Source organism: Callithrix jacchus, chromosome 5, assembly GCF_049354715.1.
Source record: "Callithrix jacchus isolate 240 chromosome 5, calJac240_pri, whole genome shotgun sequence".
NCBI classification, from domain to species: Eukaryota; Metazoa; Chordata; class Mammalia; order Primates; family Cebidae; genus Callithrix; species Callithrix jacchus.
In genome coordinates, this window is record NC_133506.1 from 134,195,850 (window position 1) to 134,214,758 (window position 18,909).

Genomic DNA, 18,909 nt, shown 5'->3' on the forward strand with positions numbered 1-18,909 from the left:
ACACCGCTGCACCCTCCTGACACCGCTGCACCCTCCTGATACTACTGCACCCTCCTGATACCACTGCACCCTCCTGATACCGCTGCACCCTCCTGTACCCCACTGCACCCTCCTGATACTACTGCACCCTCCTGACACCGCTGCACCCTCCTGTACCCCACTGCACCCTCCTGATACTACTGCACCCTCCTGACACCGCTGCACCCTCCTGATACCGCTGCACCCTCCTGTACCCCACTGCACCCTCCTGATACTACTGCACCCTCCTGATACCACTGCACCCTCCTGATACCGCTGCACCCTCCTGTACCCCACTGCACCCTCCTGATACTACTGCACCCTCCTGACACCGCTGCACCCTCCTGACACCGCTGCACCCTCCTGACACCGCTGCACCCTCCTGATACTACTGCACCCTCCTGATACCACTGCACCCTCCTGATACCGCTGCACCCTCCTGTACCCCACTGCACCCTCCTGATACTACTGCACCCTCCTGACACCGCTGCACCCTCCTGTACCCCACTGCACCCTCCTGATACTACTGCACCCTCCTGATACCACTGCACCCTCCTGATACCGCTGCACCCTCCTGTACCCCACTGCACCCTCCTGATACTACTGCACCCTCCTGACACCGCTGCACCCTCCTGACACCGCTGCACCCTCCTGACACCGCTGCACCCTCCTGTACCCCACTGCACCCTCCTGATACTACTGCACCCTCCTGATACCACTGCACCCTCCTGATACCGCTGCACCCTCCTGTACCCCACTGCACCCTCCTGATACTACTGCACCCTCCTGATACCACTGCACCCTCCTGATACCGCTGCACCCTCCTGTACCCCACTGCACCCTCCTGATACTACTGCACCCTCCTGACACCGCTGCACCCTCCTGTACCCCACTGCACCCTCCTGATACTACTGCACCCTCCTGATACCACTGCACCCTCCTGATACCGCTGCACCCTCCTGTACCCCACTGCACCCTCCTGATACTACTGCACCCTCCTGATACCACTGCACCCTCCTGATACCGCTGCACCCTCCTGTACCCCACTGCACCCTCCTGATACTACTGCACCCTCCTGATACCACTGCACCCTCCTGATACCGCTGCACCCTCCTGTACTTCACTGCACCCTCCTGATACTACTGCACCCTCCTGACACCGCTGCACCCTCCTGACACCGCTGCACCCTCCTGTACCCCACTGCACCCTCCTGATACTACTGCACCCTCCTGACACCGCTGCACCCTCCTGATACCGCTGCACCCTCCTGTACCCCACTGCACCCTCCTGATACTACTGCACCCTCCTGACACCGCTGCACCCTCCTGTACCCCACTGCACCCTCCTGATACTACTGCACCCTCCTGACACCGCTGCACCCTCCTGATACCGCTGCACCCTCCTGTACCCCACTGCACCCTCCTGATACTACTGCACCCTCCTGATACCACTGCACCCTCCTGATACCGCTGCACCCTCCTGTACCCCACTGCACCCTCCTGATACTACTGCACCCTCCTGACACCGCTGCACCCTCCTGATACCGCTGCACCCTCCTGTACCCCACTGCACCCTCCTGATACTACTGCACCCTCCTGATACCACTGCACCCTCCTGATACCGCTGCACCCTCCTGTACCCCACTGCACCCTCCTGATACTACTGCACCCTCCTGATACCACTGCACCCTCCTGATACCGCTGCACCCTCCTGATACCACTGCACCCTCCTGATACCACTGCACCCTCCTGATACCGCTGCACCCTCCTGATACCGCTGTACCCTCCTGTACCCCACTGCACCCTCCTGATACTACTGCACCCTCCTGACACCGCTGCACCCTCCTGACACCGCTGCACCCTCCTGTACCCCACTGCACCCTCCTGATACCACTGCACCCTCCTGATACCGCTGCACCCTCCTGATACCGCTGTACCCTCCTGTACCCCACTGCACCCTCCTGATACCACTGCACCCTCCTGATACCACTGCACCCTCCTGATACTACTGCACCCTCCTGATACCACTGCACCCTCCTGACACCGCTGCACCCTCCTGATACCGCTGCACCCTCCTGTACCCCACTGCACCCTCCTGATACTACTGCACCCTCCTGATACCACTGCACCCTCCTGATACTACTGCACCCTCCTGATACCACTGCACCCTCCTGATACCACTGCACCCTCCTGACACCGCTGCACCCTCCTGATACCGCTGCACCCTCCTGAAACCACTGCACCCTCCTGATACCACTGCACCCTCCTGATACCGCTGCACCCTCCTGTACCCCACTGCACCCTCCTGATACTACTGCACCCTCCTGATACCGCTGCACCCTCCTGTAACCCAGTGCACCCTCCTGTACCCCACTGCACCCTCCTGTACCCCCTGCACCCTCCTGTACCCCACTGCACCCTCCTGACACCGCTGCACCCTCCTGACACCGCTGTACCCTCCTGATACCGCTGCACCCTCCTGATACCGCTGCACCCTCCTGTACCCCACTGCACCCTCCTGTACCCCCTGCACCCTCCTGTACCCCACTGCACCCTCCTGACACCGCTGCACCCTCCTGACACCGCTGCACCCTCCTGATACCGCTGCACCCTCCTGTACCCCACTGCACCCTCCTGATACCACTGCACCCTCCTGATACCGCTGTACCCTCCTGTACCCCACTGCACCCTCCTGATACTACTGCACCCTCCTGAAACCGCTGCACCCTCCTGATACCACTGCACCCTCCTGATACCGCTGCACCCTCCTGATACCGCTGCACCCTCCTGTAACCCACTGCACCCTCCTGTACCCCACTGCACCCTCCTGTACCCCCTGCACCCTCCTGTACCCCACTGCACCCTCCTGACACCGCTGCACCCTCCTGACACCGCTGCACCCTCCTGATACCGCTGCACCCTCCTGTACCCCACTGCACCCTCCTGATACTACTGCACCCTCCTGAAACCACTGCACCCTCCTGATACCACTGCACCCTCCTGATACCGCTGTACCCTCCTGTACCCCACTGCACCCTCCTGATACTACTGCACCCTCCTGAAACCGCTGCACCCTCCTGATACCACTGCACCCTCCTGATACCGCTGCACCCTCCTGATACCGCTGCACCCTCCTGTAACCCACTGCACCCTCCTGTACCCCACTGCACCCTCCTGACACCGCTGCACCCTCCTGACACCGCTGCACCCTCCTGATACCGCTGCACCCTCCTGTACCCCACTGCACCCTCCTGTACCCCCTGCACCCTCCTGTACCCCACTGCACCCTCCTGTACCCCACTGCACCCTCCTGACACCGCTGCACCCTCCTGTACCCCACTGCACCCTCCTGATACCGCTGCACCCTCCTGAAACCCACTGCACCCTCCTGTACCCCACTGCACCCTCCTGATACCGCTGCACCCTCCTGATACTACTGCACCCTCCTGACACCGCTGCACCCTCCTGAAACCCACTGCACCCTCCTGTACCCCACTGCACCCTCCTGACACCGCTGCACCCTCCTGATACTACTGCACCCTCCTGACACCGCTGCACCCTCCTGACACCGCTGCACCCTCCTGTACCCCACTGCACCCTCCTGATACCGCTGCACCCTCCTGAAACCCACTGCACCCTCCTGACACCGCTGCACCCTCCTGACACCGCTGCACCCTCCTGTACCCCACTGCACCCTCCTGATACCGCTGCACCCTCCTGAAACCCACTGCACCCTCCTGTACCCCACTGCACCCTCCTGATACCGCTGCACCCTCCTGATACTACTGCACCCTCCTGACACCGCTGCACCCTCCTGTAACCCACTGCACCCTCCTGTACCCCACTGCACCCTCCTGTACCCCCTGCACCCTCCTGTACCCCACTGCACCCTCCTGACACCGCTGCACCCTCCTGACACCGCTGCACCCTCCTGATACCGCTGCACCCTCCTGAAACCCACTGCACCCTCCTGTACCCCACTGCACCCTCCTGTACCCCCTGCACCCTCCTGTACCCCACTGCACCCTCCTGATACCGCTGCACCCTCCTGATACTACTGCACCCTCCTGACACCGCTGCACCCTCCTGTACCCCACTGCACCCTCCTGTACCCCCTGCACCCTCCTGTACCCCACTGCACCCTCCTGACACCGCTGCACCCTCCTGACACCGCTGCACCCTCCTGATACCGCTGCACCCTCCTGAAACCCACTGCACCCTCCTGTACCCCACTGCACCCTCCTGTACCCCCTGCACCCTCCTGTACCCCACTGCACCCTCCTGATACCGCTGCACCCTCCTGATACTACTGCACCCTCCTGACACCGCTGCACCCTCCTGTACCCCACTGCACCCTCCTGTACCCCCTGCACCCTCCTGTACCCCACTGCACCCTCCTGACACCGCTGCACCCTCCTGATACCGCTGCACCCTCCTGACACCGCTGCACCCTCCTGTACCCCACTGCACCCTCCTGATACCGCTGCACCCTCCTGACACCGCTGCACCCTCCTGATACCGCTGCACCCTCCTGTACCCCACTGCACCCTCCTGATACCGCTGCACCCTCCTGATACCGCTGCACCCTCCTGACACCGCTGCACCCTCCTGTACCCCACTGCACCCTCCTGATACCGCTGCACCCTCCTGAAACCCACTGCACCCTCCTGTACCCCACTGCACCCTCCTGTACCCCCTGCACCCTCCTGTACCCCACTGCACCCTCCTGATACCGCTGCACCCTCCTGATACTACTGCACCCTCCTGAAACCGCTGCACCCTCCTGATACCGCTGCACCCTCCTGACACTGCTGCACCCTCCTGATACTACTGTACCCATAGTATCATCAAGTACCTAGATGGTGTTCACAGTTCCAGTTGCCTTAACATTTTAAATTTTTTCAATTATTTGACTTGAAGTCCAATTAAGGATTACATCTTGTGACTGTTTTCCCTAACAACTGATTTTTTCAAGAACGAACTTTATTATTATTTCAGACGGAGTTTCACTCTTGTTGCCCAGGCTGGAGTGCGATGGCATGATCTTGGCTCACCACAACCTCTGCCTCCCAGGTTCAAGTGATTCTCCTGCCTCAGCCTCCCAAGTAGCTGGGATTACAGGCATGTGCCACCATGCCTGCCTAATTTTGTATTTTTTTTTTTTTTTTAGTAGAGAAAGGGTTTCACCATGTTGGCCAGGCTGGTCTCAAACTCCCAACATCAGGTGATCCGCCCATCTCAGCCTCCCAAAGTACTGGGATTACAGGTGTGAGCCACCGTGCCCGGCCATGAACTTGATTTGTATTGGATCTACTTAAAACATTTTTGTGTCACCTAGTAGCATGGGATTTTGAATACACGTCAAGTGTATGTATAAAGGCAGCTCCTCACATCCCCCAGTGTCTCCAGCAGCCGCTTTCGCAACCTCACTGCCTAATCCTATCTTCAGGTGCTTGACCCTTGCATAGAGAGAAGCTTCCTGGGCTCCAGGGCATGGCAGCCTGTCCTTTCGGGGAGTGAGATTGGATTCAGTCCCTGCACTCTGCCTCTGGAAGCGGCTTCTGGCCTTTCCCTCCTGGGCTGGCAGCGGCCACTGTCACCCTTCATGGGGTCTGAAAGGCTGCTTGGGCTCAGTGCCGGGGGCACCTGGTCTCAGGCCAGGCAGACTGCAGTTGCAGTGGCTGCGGGTAAGTGGAGCGCAGCCTGGCCGCACTGCCCTGGGGCAGCTGCACAGCAGTGAATGCTGTTTGCGTTCAAACTAGTTATTAGGGTGTCCTGTGGGACAATTAGACAGAGGAGCCAAAGGAATGTGCAGGGGCACTGGGTTTCTGTTTGCAGAGAGGCTTTCTGTAAACAGAGTTTGCATTCCTACAGATTCTGTGGGACCAGAGTAAACATTGTGCCACAGCCGGGCTTAAGCAATCTGCAGTGCTGTTCCCGCAGCGCGCCGCTGCTCCCTCTGCCCCAGCTAATGACCTTTGAGGCTGTCCCAGGCAGGTTCTCCTGAGGAGCTCCCCAGACCAAGGCTCCCTCACTTTGCAAAGCAGCCGGAGCAGCAGAGAGAGCCTCAGGCGGCGGCTGCCACCGTCCTCACGGCATTCCAGGTGTGCGGGGTTTTCACGCTTCAGTCCCTGTGTTCCCTGTCCCTGGAGTGCAGCTTCAGCACGAATCATCTTTTGGAAAGTTTAGAGATAATTTTATCTACCCACAACATGTGCATGTGGAATAGATTACTTTTATTTCAGCATCTAAAGGCAAAATGGTAAAAGCTCACATTTTGTGGTTATTACCAGGGACTGAAGTGAGTTGCCCTGCGGCCCCTGGCAGCTTTATCTCCTCTGGTGACATGAAGGGCGGCAGTGACCCCTCTTGGCCAGCAGAGGTATTGGCCCAGCCAGGCCAGGGAGGCTGAAACTGCCTCCTTCCTTGCAGCCCCAAAGGGGATTCCTTGGATGCCAGGAAGGGAGGATTTGAGGGATGTTTTTCTTCTCTCTCTGATAGCCTGTTGGGTCCTAAGATGGTTGTGAACCGTTACCCTCAGAATTTGGACTTTGTAGATGCTTTTTAACTCGTGATTTAGGTGAGTAAACTTGGAAAAATGTTTTTGCAAAATTTGAAAGTCAAGCTGAATTTAGAACAGTATTTGTAGGTGGTAGGTTTGCCTTTTCTTCCCCCCTTTTGAGACAGGGTCTTGCTGTCACCCAGGCTGGAGTACAGTGGTATGATCACGGCTCACTACATGTTTGACCTCGTGGGCTCAATCACCCCTCTGGCCTCAGCCTCTCGAGTAGCTGGGCTCCACCATGCCTGGCTAAGTCTTTGTATTTTTGGTAGAGACAGGCTTTTGTCATGTTGCCCAGGCTGGTCTTAAACTCCTGAGCTTGGGTGGTCCACCTGCCTAAGCCACCCAAAGTGCTGGGACTACAGGCATGAGTCACGGTACCTGGCTAATTTTTTATTTTTGTAGAGATGGAGTCTCACTGTGTTGCCCACGCTGGTCTCAAGTAATCCTGCAATGCTGGGATTAGAGGCTTGAACCACCGCACCCCGCCTGCTTTCCTTTGAAGCCTAAGAAATGTTGAAGACAGGGCATGGTGGCTCATGCCTGTAACCCCAGCACTTTGGGAAGCCTATGTGAGTGGATTACCTGAGGTCAGGAGTTTGAGACCAGCCTGGCCAACATGGTGAAACCCCATCTCTACTAAAAAGACAAAAATTAGCTGGGTATGGTGGTGGGCACTTGTAATCCCAGCTACTTGGAGGTTGAGACAGGAGAATCGCTTGAACCCAAGAGGCAGAGGTTGCAATGAGCCAAGATTGGGCCATTGAAGTCCGTCTCAAAAAAATTTTGAGGATTATGTCTGTGTCCCCTGGGATCCATCTTTTCTGGTGTTTGCAGCTGCCTCCTCTTGTCCCTCAGATGTCTAGTTAATCCTCTCCCTTGTGCCTGTACACAGCTGCCCTGGCCACCTTGCTGCAATCTCCTGCTTCAGCACAGCCACAGAGAGTCCTACAGGTCTCCAGCTTGCTGCTCTCAGTATCTGCTAAAATCATTCCAATTTCAGAACAGTGAGGGCCTCTCTGCCAGTACCACCCACAGCTGTGGAGTGAGGAGGGCACCGCTGTTTTCCTGAGCCCTCTCTCTGCACAGCTTGAGGGCAGTTGTTCAGGGTTGTTCTGTAGCTACTTACACCATGGAGAGAGAAGCTGCAGGACTTGTCCAAAGAACAAGGACCTTGCCTGCCTTATGCCAGGGTTGCAGTTCACTGTAGAGAGGCCTGGCTGGTCCAAGCCTGCAGTCCACGTGGGTGACTGCCATCTGCAGGTGAGGCAGGAAGAACTGATGGTGGGGCTGAGGGCAGTGGACAGAAGGAAAAAGAGCTGCCACAGAGGACTGGGAGACACCTGTGAGCACCCGGGATGCCGCACTTGTCTGGGGGAGGGAGGGGGATCCCTGAGTACCCTGTGGTTTCAGAAAGAGCAGGCGCTGGGCAGGGAAGTGATTCTGCTGTGCAGAAATAGCACCTGTAGGAACAGCTTGTTCTTCTAGATTCTTTGGGTAAGGGCTTGGGTATGTTTCCATAGTTGTAAAAGGTACTTAGTGTGTTCTTGAGAACAGGGAATAATGCCTGATGAGACTGTGTGGAGGCAGCAGCTCCGTTGGGGGAAATGCCCTGTCCCCTCATTGGCAGCTGGGTTTGCACATAGCATCAGGCTAGAGGGTATGACTGCCTAGCCCCAGCCCCACTGACAAGTCAGGATTTGGGGTTTGCTTGCCTCTGGCTGCTGGGAATTGGGGCCTTTCCCAGCTCTGCAGTGGCCATCAGGCACAGAATGGCGTCAGATGGGTATGGCTGAGTGGCTCCACTTTAATCTGCCCCACCTTTTCACCCTCTGTTTAGTGTAGACGCGCTTGGTTACAAAGCACCCTGATTATTTAAGAGAACAAAAAACCACCACCAGTTCCTGTAAAGAATAGTTGTAGGCAGGACCCAGGAGCGAGCTAAACCTGTAGGAGCAGCGCCACAGCTGCCAGGATCCACTTCGCCGCCTTCTCTTTGGTCTTCAGGTTAAAGGTCCAGACATAGGTGGGGCCGCGGATGCGTGTTTTGTACACGGGACACTCATAGATGTTCTTGGTCTCCATGCGGTCCACAGGAATGGCCTTGATGAAGATGACAGGCATGACCGGCGTCAGCTCCTTCAGCCGCGCTTCAGCGATGACTCCGGTCTGGGTGTCCCAGCGAGCCCCTGCGGGGACGGCATGGCTGAGGGTTGGGAGGTGACTGGGTCCTGTCTGGAACACTGCCAGTAAGTGAGGGAGGGTGAGTTCCCCGCCCTTTGCAGAGATGGGCTCCACCCCAAAAGGCATCAGGCCACATGCCATGGCTCTAAGCAGAGGCCCTCGGAGGTGATGGCGTGCATGTCATAACTACCCGTGTCTTGCTGTGCATGAACAGCTCAGCTAAAGCCCTTGGGTTCTACCTGTTTTAAAAGAGCCTCATCTGTGAGCCTAATATCAGTGGCAGGAAGTCGTAACTCCAGCTAAAAATTAAAGTTCCCTGCTCTTCATGTGTCCTGTCTGCCCTGTGTATACACAGCGTCATTATATATCTATGCATATAAACATGCTTTGCCTTTAACCGGACTCTGATTTCTACTCGCCCTATTTAATGATGTTTCTCTTTCCTGTCTGAAATTGCAAAATAAACATGGAGAGCAGCTGCTGCTGTGCTTATCTTTGGTGATGTGGGAAATGGGGTGCCTGAGCTGTTGTTGGCCCGGCCCTGATCCCCCACAGGTAAGGGGTGATGTCAGCTGTTGAGGGAGCCAGACGGGGCGAGCTGGGGGCACATTTCTAATGGGTGCCCCCGCCTCTTTTTCCTGGAACCCTGTGCCCCAGGAGCCACAGCAGCTTGGGGAGTGGGTGGGATTTGGACAGGAGCACCTGGCGTAGGGCCAGCCCACATGCCCTGGAGCCTCAGAGTGGCCACAAAATGCACTTCTGGCCTGGGCTCACTGCTCCATGGCCGGGAAAGGCTGAGTTTTTCAGCGGTTCTCATTAGGTCAAAGCTGCTCTCACAGTAAAGCAGAGGCCAGAGGCCAGGGGCCTGGGATGGGTGTTTTTGGTCTCCTGCAGACGGCCCCTGTACATTCTCTGAATCCTCTCACGCCTCTCTAGGATCAGCATGGCTCTGGCCTGCAGGCTGATGCCCCTGAGAGTGCCGCTCTCCCACTGTCCCCACAGCTCTTGAACAGCCTGTCTTTGCCAAGAGCTAGTTGTATTTCTTCTTGCCAGGTAACTGGTAGCTTCTGCAGACAGACCAGGGCCCTCCTTACCTTCCATGAAGAGTCCGTACACATAGGAGCCCTCTCGAGGGGGAGCGGTCATGTCTTCCCGGTTTTTCTTGGTCACTTCCACAGACAGACACATCTTGTCCAGGGGCCACTCATTCTTCCTGGCCATGGACTGCATGATGGCCGTGAGGAAGGACTGGGGGTTGAAGAAGCCAGCCAGCCACACAGTGGTGGGCAGGGCAAAGTCTGTTGTCCAAGCCTCGAGTTCCTGCAAGGACACACGAACCGCTGAGAGGAGAGGGCAGGGAATGACAGGGCCTCAGCCATTCTGAGCAGGGGTCATGCCAGAACCTTCCGCAGGCCGCTCAGCAAGCTGGGAGTGGTGGATGGAGGGTGGGCTGTGGAGCTTGGCCACCTGCCCTGATGCACTTTGGTTTTTTTTTTTTTGAGATGGAGTCTCACTGTGTCACCCAGGCTGCAGTGCAGTGTGGTACAACCTCAGCCTCCCGGGTTCAAGTGATTCTCTTGTCTCAGCCCCCTGAGTAGCAGGGATTACAGGCACGCACCACCACGCCTAGCTTATTTTTTGTATTTTTAGCACAGATGGGGTTTTGCCATGTTGGCCAGGCTCGTCTTGAACTCCTGGCCTCAAGTGATTCCCTGCCTTGGCCTCCCAAAGTGCTGGGATTACAGGCATGAACCACCATGCCCAGCCACTGTCTGCTCCATTTTAAACGAGGGAATGGGAAGAGAAGGATCAGGAAGGGAATGGCTTCCCATTTGTGGATAACTTAGGAGCGCAAAGAGGCTCTTGCCTTCATTGTCTTGCTCCTTATAGAGGGCAGCTTACCCTTCGAGTGTCGCATGAGGAGCTGCTGATGGAAGCTGCTCTCACTGCAGGCTGGCTTATTTTCCTCCTTTGGGAGGAAAGGCTTCAGGGCGTGTGAGGAGCCTGGGCTAGGCCCTTCTGGCCCTGCTCTGACAGAGGCCGGGCCCCTTAGGGCCATGCTCCCTCAGAGTGTGCTGAGCCCTAGGCACTTGGCCCCTGAGTCTCAAGTCAGGAAGCCTCTCAGAGAAAGCGGCACTTACCCTGATGCGGAGCAGCAGATCTGCGTACCAGGCTGCCAGGCCCATCATAGAGGGGTAGGCCCGGGCCACCCACGTCTCAGGCACGGTGTCATAGAAGAGAGCCGTGGACAGGTCTTCCATGTCGGTCGTGATGGTCAGTTCTCCCTAGGAGACAGACGGTGTGGGGAGCCCTGGGCTGGGCCTTGTTTTGCCCACTCCTGGGGCCCTGGAGAGCATCAGCCTTAGTGCATGTCACGAGTTGTCAACAGCGTGGCTTGGTGCCGCGCCTTGGGAGACGCCCTGCCTCAGGACCTCTGGAGTGCTTCCTGCTAGGGAACAGTCTAGATGAGCTCCGGGGCTTGTTCTGGAACGGCCAGAGCTCTGGAGAGGGAGCAGTGACGTGCTGACCCCGTAGCCCATGCTTGGCTCAGGCTGCCAGAGGCCTGTGTTGCTGCTGGTTTTGCCACCAAGCCATGTCCCTGGGGCCTGACCAACCCATTTTACCTTCAGCCCTAGGTTCAGCTCCTTCAGTGAGCGGCGCATTTCGTTGGTCAGGATGTTCATTCTTTCACATTCTTGAAAGGCGACTACCACATAGGGGGTCTTTTCAGCTGCCTTTGCCATGATCTCAGCCATGTTGAAAGTCTCTGGAATCTTCTCCAGGATGTCCTCCAGCACAGCCTTCACCTGTAAGCCAGTTCACAGACAGCCCCCGTCACTGCAAGGAGCCTGCCCCACCGGCTGCAGGGTCAGGAAGCCCGCCCAGAATGTTCCCAGCCCTGAGTCCTGGAGAGGAGGGAAGAGACAAGTGGAGCCGCCAGAAGCACAGGGTCATGGGTGCAGTCACACATTTGACAAGGGAAGGGAGCCGTGGCCTTCTGATGTCATCAGCAAGGCCCTGCAGCTGTGGCCGTGGGCTCCTTAGGCCTGCAGACGTTCATTCCCGTGCACTGGGTTTAGCCAGCAGTTGAGGGATTACAACTTTGTCCTTCATGTGGGCTTTCTCTAGGGACCATGCCAGTCACACCTTCTCAAGGAGAGGCTCACAGAGGTCACCTGCACCATCCTCTCAGTTTCTAACTTCAGTCATTAGACTAAGAGAAGGTCCTGGACCTAACAGCAATAAGGGTCCACGTCAAGAATTCAGCCTGTTTACCGGGAAGCCTGGTACTTAGCAGCTAATACGTAATAGAGCTTTTCCATAATCTATTAAGAAGTGCAGGCCAGGCGCAGTGGCTCACACCTGTAATCCTAGCACTTTGGGAGGCCAAGGCGGGTTTGTCACCTGAGGTCAGGAGTTCAAGACCAGCCTGCCCAACATGGTGAAGCCCTGTCTCTACCAAAAAACAAAATTAGCTGGGTGTGGTGGTGGGCGCCTGTATTCCCACAGGAGGCTGAGGCAGGCGAATTGCTTGAACCCAGAAGGCACGGAGGTTGCAGTGAGCCGAGATCATATCGTTGCACTCCAGCCTGGGCGACAAAGCTAGACTCCATCTCAAAAAAATAAATTGCAGAGGTACCCAGGAGGTGGCACAGAGGTACCCAGAGAGGTTAGAATTTGTTCAGAGCCCTGGCATCCCTGAGCCATTCCAATCCTTCAAGCGGCAACAGGACCTGTGGTCACAGCCACCGAGCGGCTCTGGAGCCCCTGCCCTCGAGTCTGTCCAGCTGTCCTGGTGGGGAATGGCCGGTGCCCTCCCCGGTGCTCAGCTGGGGAAGCTGGAAGACTGCAGGGCGCAGGGCTGGGCCTCACCCACACCCCCCGAGGATCCCTCTGTCTGCCCATGCCCCCTCACCCGAAGTCTGCAGTTGCCGCACCTGGGGACCTGCTGAGCAGCCTATGGGCCACACCCTAGGGTTTCTGATGCCCAAGCCCCGAGCTGGGGCAGTGTGCCTCACCAGCAAGCTCCCTGGCGCTGCCGCCAGTCCCTGCGACCCCTCCCCGGTTCAAGATCCTCCCCTTCCTCTGGGTTGGGAGCGGGTTTTCAAGCTCCTGCCTTCTCCTCGCGGGACACCCCTGTGCCAGTCCCCGAGTCGGTCTCTTTGGGCTGCATTTCCAGGACGGTACGGAACAGCTTGTCCGAGGTGACCGTCAGAAAGCCAATCTCTGCGTTGGGGTGCAAGCCATACAGATAGGGACTCTCAGGGGGCAGGTTCTCATCGATGTATTCATGGTAACCCTGAAAAGAGGGCGGTTTGTAAGCAGAGGCAAAGCTGTGCAGGCCGAAACCCATGTCCTGTTCGTTAAGTGTTCCCTGCCAGAATGTTCCACCCACATCTTGCCCTCTGTACAGATCCCACTTGTTTCCCACCCTCGTTTGTGGGCTGCCCGCTACGCTCCCAGCGACATAAAGGAAAATCCATTCCCCCCTTCCCTGAGGCTGCATTTTTCTTTTCTTTAATAAAAAAATATATGTGGCTTGTATCAGCCTTGCGCTTCTTCCAGTGAGGCACGTTGCTCATGCTGTCCTATTTTGGTTGCGTGGTTCTTGCTCCAGGTGTGCGAGGCTCTCGCTGGAAGGTATGCGCCTTCGTGGCGTTGAGCTCCTGTTTAACTTGCCATCCTTACCTTGTAGTCCAGGTTGGGGGGGATTTGAAAGCCAGGGGCCAGCAGGACTTCTCCCTCCAGCATCTCTGTTCGGATGTACTCGGCCAGGTAGGTCCTGCACAGCCGGCGGTCCCAGTCGTCTGTGATGTGGCCACCATACATGATTTCACCAAAAAGGTATCGGAGATCATCCCAGGGCACCTGAGGAAGGATGATCGCAGTTAGGGCAAGGTGCCCCCCCCTTCCCGTGCCCCTCTGTCATGAGAGTCAGGCTCAGGCAGGGCGTGGGAACCCAGCCTTCAGTGCTGTGGCCTCCTAGATCTCCAGGTTGGCCACCTGCCTGTTCACCCTCAGGGCCACCAGGTCACCTTTCTTCCCCCTCCGGTGCCACCAGATGCTGGTGTCTGCTCAGCGGCCAGCCCCTTTGGCTCCTCTCACAAGGTTCCATGTAGCACCTTCCTCCACCTTGGATGGTGCTTCTACAGCTGGCGCTCTCTGCACCCTCCCGTGGCAGTGGTGGCAGGCGCTTCTGTGCCTCACTGTGCCACTGAGGCCACAGGCCAGAATCGGAACTCGCCCCTCTGCCTCTCCCGCTGTTACCATCCGAGACTCTGCCCTTCACAGTCCACTTTCGACACAAGACGTTTGATTCTTGTGTTGACTCAAGGGTCGACTCCAGTGCCATCGAGCTTCTGGCCACAAAGTGACGTCTTCAGATGCATCTGGTGAGCATCCCTCCCACCTTGTGGAAGTAGAGTCCTTCCGGGTTCTCATCTTTCCAGCAGCTCCTATGTTTCCAAGGTCTTTGCAGTCACATAGAGGGTTTGAGCAAGTGACTTATCTGGCCTAGGCCGCCTGCGCCTTAGGGAGCGAAGACCAAACTTGGCAGCGTGGCCCAGAGCACACGCCAGGTGACCACACTCCTTCCCCGCCCTGCTGCCGTTCCCACTGCCTTCAATGCTTCCTCGAGGCCTCACCTCACGCCTTCGCCCCAATGCTCTTCCTCCTACAAAACCTGGCTCACACTTGGCCCCGCCATGAAGCCAGGCCCTGGTTCCTCTTGCTTCCATGCGCCTGATGCGGATGGAGCCTCTTCCCCCAGGGCACAGCACAGTTCAGCAGGAGGATAGTGGAAGCCACGGACTGAGGCCACGTATGTCATTTTAAATTTTGTGGCAGCCACTTTAAGAGATCATTCCAACATGGATAAAAATGAGATAATTTCATTTTTGATACCCGTCGTGTGAAATGCTGCCGCTCATGATCGGCTTCCTCTGCTTCTTCACACCTGCGCTTTCCCTGAAGTTTGCTGCTCCTGGAGGGTGAGGCAGACGTTTTTATAACATCCCACTGTGCCCTGCCCAGAGCTGTCATCAAATACCAGCGACAGTTCACTGAATGAGAAGCGGTTGATTAATCAGTCATCTGATTTGGGCTCATGAATTTATATTCATATGTATATATTTTTATGTTGTTTTTGAGATGGAGTCTCACTTTGTGGCCCAGGCTGGAGTGCAGTGGGGCAATCTCTGCTTACTGACACCTCTGCCTCCTGGGTTCAAGCAATCCTCCCACCTCAGCCTCCCAAGTAGCTGGGACTATAGGCACTCACCACCATGCCAGACTAATTTTTTATTTTTTGTACAGATAGGGTCTTGCTGTGTTGGCCAGGCTGGTCTTGAACTCCTAGACTCAAGCAATCCTCCTGCCTCAGCCTCCCACAGTGCTGGGATTACAGGCTTGAGCCACTGCAGTCAGCTTAGTCTCAGTCTCATGAATTTTTACTTTAACATTTTCCAAATTACCTTTTGTGACTTAAAACCTTCTCCGTCTGGTCGCCTCGAGTGTACATGGGCCGCTTTACCTGCATATGACTTACCAGCCTGGGAGGCAGCGTGTCTCCTGAGAGGCAGTGTGTCCTACTTCCCCTCCTGCCCCCACGTGCTCCTCAGGGGGGTTGCTTCCTGCAGGGGGTAGGGGTGGGAGGTATCTGCACTTCCTGCACCTGCTGAGGGAATCCCCCAGTCTCCTGTGGGAGCTGCAGAGCCCAGGCCCCTCCCTGGGAGCCCCTGCAAGTTGCCCTGTGTTTCAAAGCAACACTCCAGCAGACTTTCGTCTCCCAGTGGTGTGGGATTCCCTGATCTAGTTCCTCAGAGCCCAGAGGGCTGAGCAGACCATGGACACAGATGACATCATTCCCAGCGGTCACTCAGCATGTGGCAGGACCTGTGCCATGAAGGCAGAGTGTGGGAGCCAGTGGGGTCTGCGGAGGCGGAGGGCAGCCTTGAGGACAGGGAAGATCGGCCGGCACAGGCCACATCAGGACACTGTTCCTCAGGATACTGTAGCCACGGAAGCACATGGTACTCTCATGGCTTCTCAGCAGCTTAGAAGCTGTCCCAGTATGTGTAAGTGGGCACCGGCTAAGGAAATGTCTTAAGAAATCCTAACCTGGCCAGGCACGGTGGCTCATGCCTGAAGTCCCAGCGCCTCGGGAGGTGGAGGTGGGTGGATCACTGAACCCAGGAGTTTGAGACCAACCTAGGCAACATGGCAAAACCCTGTCTTTATAATAAAAAAAAACCCAAAAACTAACGGCGTGTGGAGGCCCCTGTAGCCCCAGCTACTTGGGAGGCGGACGGGGCCGGGGGGTCACCGGGGCCTGGGGGGTCACAGTTGCAGTGAGCTGTGATTGTGCCACTGCACTCCAGTCTGAGTAACAGTGAGGCCCTGTCTCAAAAAACAAATTCTAGCCAGACTCTTTCTCCCATACTAGCCTCTGCGTGGTCGGGCCATTCCTCTGCCGAGTCCCTGTCAGCATCATCTTGCGTGCATTAGGGGATGTTTTCACATCTGAGCCTCGTTTTGGGCAAAACGTCCCACTGGCACCTGCCCATCGGCCTGCAGACCGGGCCACCTTCCCCCAGTGGCATCTACACCATGCTGGCCATTGCTGGGGAGCACAGGAAGCCAATTCCTGACCCCATTCTGCCCCTGCTGCTCCAGGACTGGCGTGCCTCCCCAGGAACTAAGCCAACCTGGTTCCAGGCCCAGCCTTGGCCAGCAGCAATCCTGGGACGTTGTCATCCTCCAGTCCCAGTGAGGAGGCTCCACCACAGCCACCCTGGCAGGGTGGGTGTTCCACATTAGAGGTCACCTCCTGGAGGCCTTGTCAGGACACCACTGGGAGCATGCGTGCCACCTGTGCCAGGGCTTAGTGGCTCTCCCGCCCCTTCCCACCCTGATCGTGAGCTTTATTACAAGGACATGAATAAAGGAGGGGGTTCCTGAGACCTGGCACTTCCCGCCTTCCCTCACCAAACCCCCAGGCTCTGAGGCAGAGGCATAGTGCCTGTCCCCATGAGGAAGCAGGCTTAGTGACCCAGTGACTTGCTAGACGTTTCAGTCAGTGAGTAGCAGAGCAGGCTTCAAACGCCCCCCGCCGCTGGTGCCAGCACCATTTCTCACCAAGTCACAGAGGAGCAGGCATTCCACCACCCAGGCCCTGGGAGTGCACCAACCTGGAGGCCCCATGCAGGCAGCCCCCCCACCAGTGCAGCGTGGCCTTCTTTCCATCCCCCTCCTGGCCTGTAGGAGTGCCCTTGCTGTCTCAGAGTTAGGGTCCATGTTGCTGTCAATTTGGGGGCCTGGAGTGTGGAGGACCAGGGCTTGTGGGGTGTGCACTGCCCTCTGCCTTGTGGGCGCTGGGCTCCTGTGCCTGTGCCAGGTTTGGCCTGAGTCAAAGCTTTGTAAGAACACGTGTGCTGGGCACTACCACTTTCTCCAGTTTATGGATGGGGTGGCCAAGCCTTAGAGACTGTAGATGGGGGGCCTTGTGTGAGGGTCTATGCACTGCTTACAACGGGCCCCCATCCAGCCAACAGCAGGTCTGGGATTCATACCCCACCGCCTGGTCCCAAACCCCGTGCCCTCCCTGCGGTGCACCCTGCTCTGCACCCCGAGCCTGCGCTCTGACTGCTGTGCCCTCCCACTAAGGCCATTTCCGGAGGACGTGCGGCTTTCTGCTCTGTCCTCTGTGGCAGTCTGCATGTGACTTTATGGATTATCATTTTCAATGGAAATGGACACAGTGCTCCCTTCTATCAAGGGAGGCTTTTTGCCCCTCCTACCCCAAACCTGGGTCCTCTGCAGACACTGACAGAGCCATGGTGAGGCCCACAGCCCAGGAAGCCCTGCTTCTCCTTCTCACCGAGTCCTAGATCACACCCTGGGGGTCAGGACTGAGGGGGAATCCCCATCCAGGTGCAAGATGGGCAGGTGGCATGGAGCGTGCTAACACACAGAAGAGCTGCCCGAAAGCTGGCACCTATCGCAGGCGGGGGGGAAAGGCCTGGACCACTATTATTCTGTCAGGTTAGGGAGATCACAGATTTGCTGCCTTTCAAGTTCTTTTTGGTTTGCAAAACTACTTGTTGTCTTTTAATGCTAAAAAAAGACCAACAAAAGGAAAGGAAGGGAGAGAAAGAGGGAGGGAAGGAGGGAGAGAGGGAAGGAGAAGAGAGGGAAGGAGAAGAGAGGGAAGGGGAGGGAGGGAGAGAAGGAGATGTGGTAGAGGGAAGGAGAAGTGAGGGAGGGGGAAGGAGAAGGGGAGGGAGGAAGGAAAGGGAGGGAAGGGGAAGGGAGAGAGGGAGGGAAGGAAGGAGAAAGAAGGGGAGGGACAGAGGGAACGAAGAGGGAGGGAGGAAAGAGAAGGAGGGAGGGAAGAAGAGGGAGGGAGGGAAGGAGAAGGGGAGGGACAGAGGGAGCGAAGAGGGAGGGAGGAAAGAGAGGGAGGGAGGGAGGAAAGAGAAGGAGGGAGGGAAGGGGAGGGAGGGAGGGAAGGAGAAGGGATATATTGAAGCACAGGGCACACTCAGCCCCTTACCTTGGGGTTGGCCTCCAGGTAGTTGTAGAGCACATTGATGGAGATGGTGAGGTCCCCGTTGTTGAAGGGGTACGACCGGTTCCAGCCCTGGGCACCGAACTTGCGCCTCTCTGCCACCACGGCGTGGAAGTAGCACAGGGCGAAGAGGATGCACTTGAACTCCATCTCCTTGGTGCACATCTCCAGGGTGTCCTGTGGGGCGCACGCACGAGGGTGTGAGGGTGTACACAGAAATGCCCCCAATGTGACCAGTGTCCAGCCCTTGCCAGATGCTTTGCTGCGGTCGGGGCAGCGGGAGGACGAAGCTGTGGGCTGGTTGGATCTCCATCAGGCCAGCTGCAGGGAAAGCTGGGCTGTCACGGCTGAGTATGTGCGGCTTTCTTGTTTCAGAAATGCAGTTTTCCCCCTTTTAAGTACTTATTACAAGTCAAATTATTGAAACTGCTTCCTGATAAGATCTTCCCAAATCCTGACATTTCAGGCTACTTTAATAAGAAATAATACTCCTTTGTAATTATCAACATTCTTCATCACTTACCCAAAGTATCCCAAACTCTAAAACCAACTGGTAAAGTTCCATCAGGATGGGGGAT

General features: G+C 56.9%; 2 protein-coding genes across 19 annotated transcripts in view; one reads left to right on the top strand and one right to left on the bottom strand.

The window, feature by feature from the left end:
- The window catches only part of PGS1 (phosphatidylglycerophosphate synthase 1), a 51,017-nt gene extending 41,776 nt beyond the window's left edge, over window positions 1-9,241 (top strand). For 4 of the 11 annotated variants that reach the window (XR_008481729.2, XR_008481731.2, XR_013536052.1 and 1 more), the window contains 2 exons: window positions 6,519-6,597; window positions 8,676-9,241. The gene's annotated coding sequence lies outside the window, so the exon portion shown is untranslated. The remainder of the gene's footprint in view (window positions 1-6,518; window positions 6,598-8,675) is intronic. The other 7 variants (XR_008481732.2, XR_013536051.1, XR_013536050.1 and 4 more) reach the window with 3 other exon arrangements.
- Window positions 8,367-18,909, bottom strand: part of DNAH17 (dynein axonemal heavy chain 17) — a 161,427-nt gene continuing 150,884 nt past the window's right edge. For 7 of the 8 annotated variants that reach the window (XM_035301936.3, XM_035301933.3, XM_078374786.1 and 4 more), the window contains 7 exons: window positions 18,317-18,508; window positions 13,453-13,632; window positions 12,881-13,063; window positions 11,388-11,570; window positions 10,905-11,048; window positions 9,858-10,083; window positions 8,367-8,768 (listed from right to left, as the gene is read on the bottom strand). In XM_035301936.3, coding sequence (XP_035157827.3) covers window positions 8,521-8,768; window positions 9,858-10,083; window positions 10,905-11,048; window positions 11,388-11,570; window positions 12,881-13,063; window positions 13,453-13,632; window positions 18,317-18,508 — 1,356 coding nt within the window. In that variant the 3' untranslated portion in view covers window positions 8,367-8,520. Of the gene's footprint in view, window positions 8,769-9,857; window positions 10,084-10,904; window positions 11,049-11,387; window positions 11,571-12,880; window positions 13,064-13,452; window positions 13,633-15,310; window positions 15,396-18,316; window positions 18,509-18,909 lie in introns of those variants that run through there. The other variant, XR_013536049.1, reaches the window with a different exon arrangement.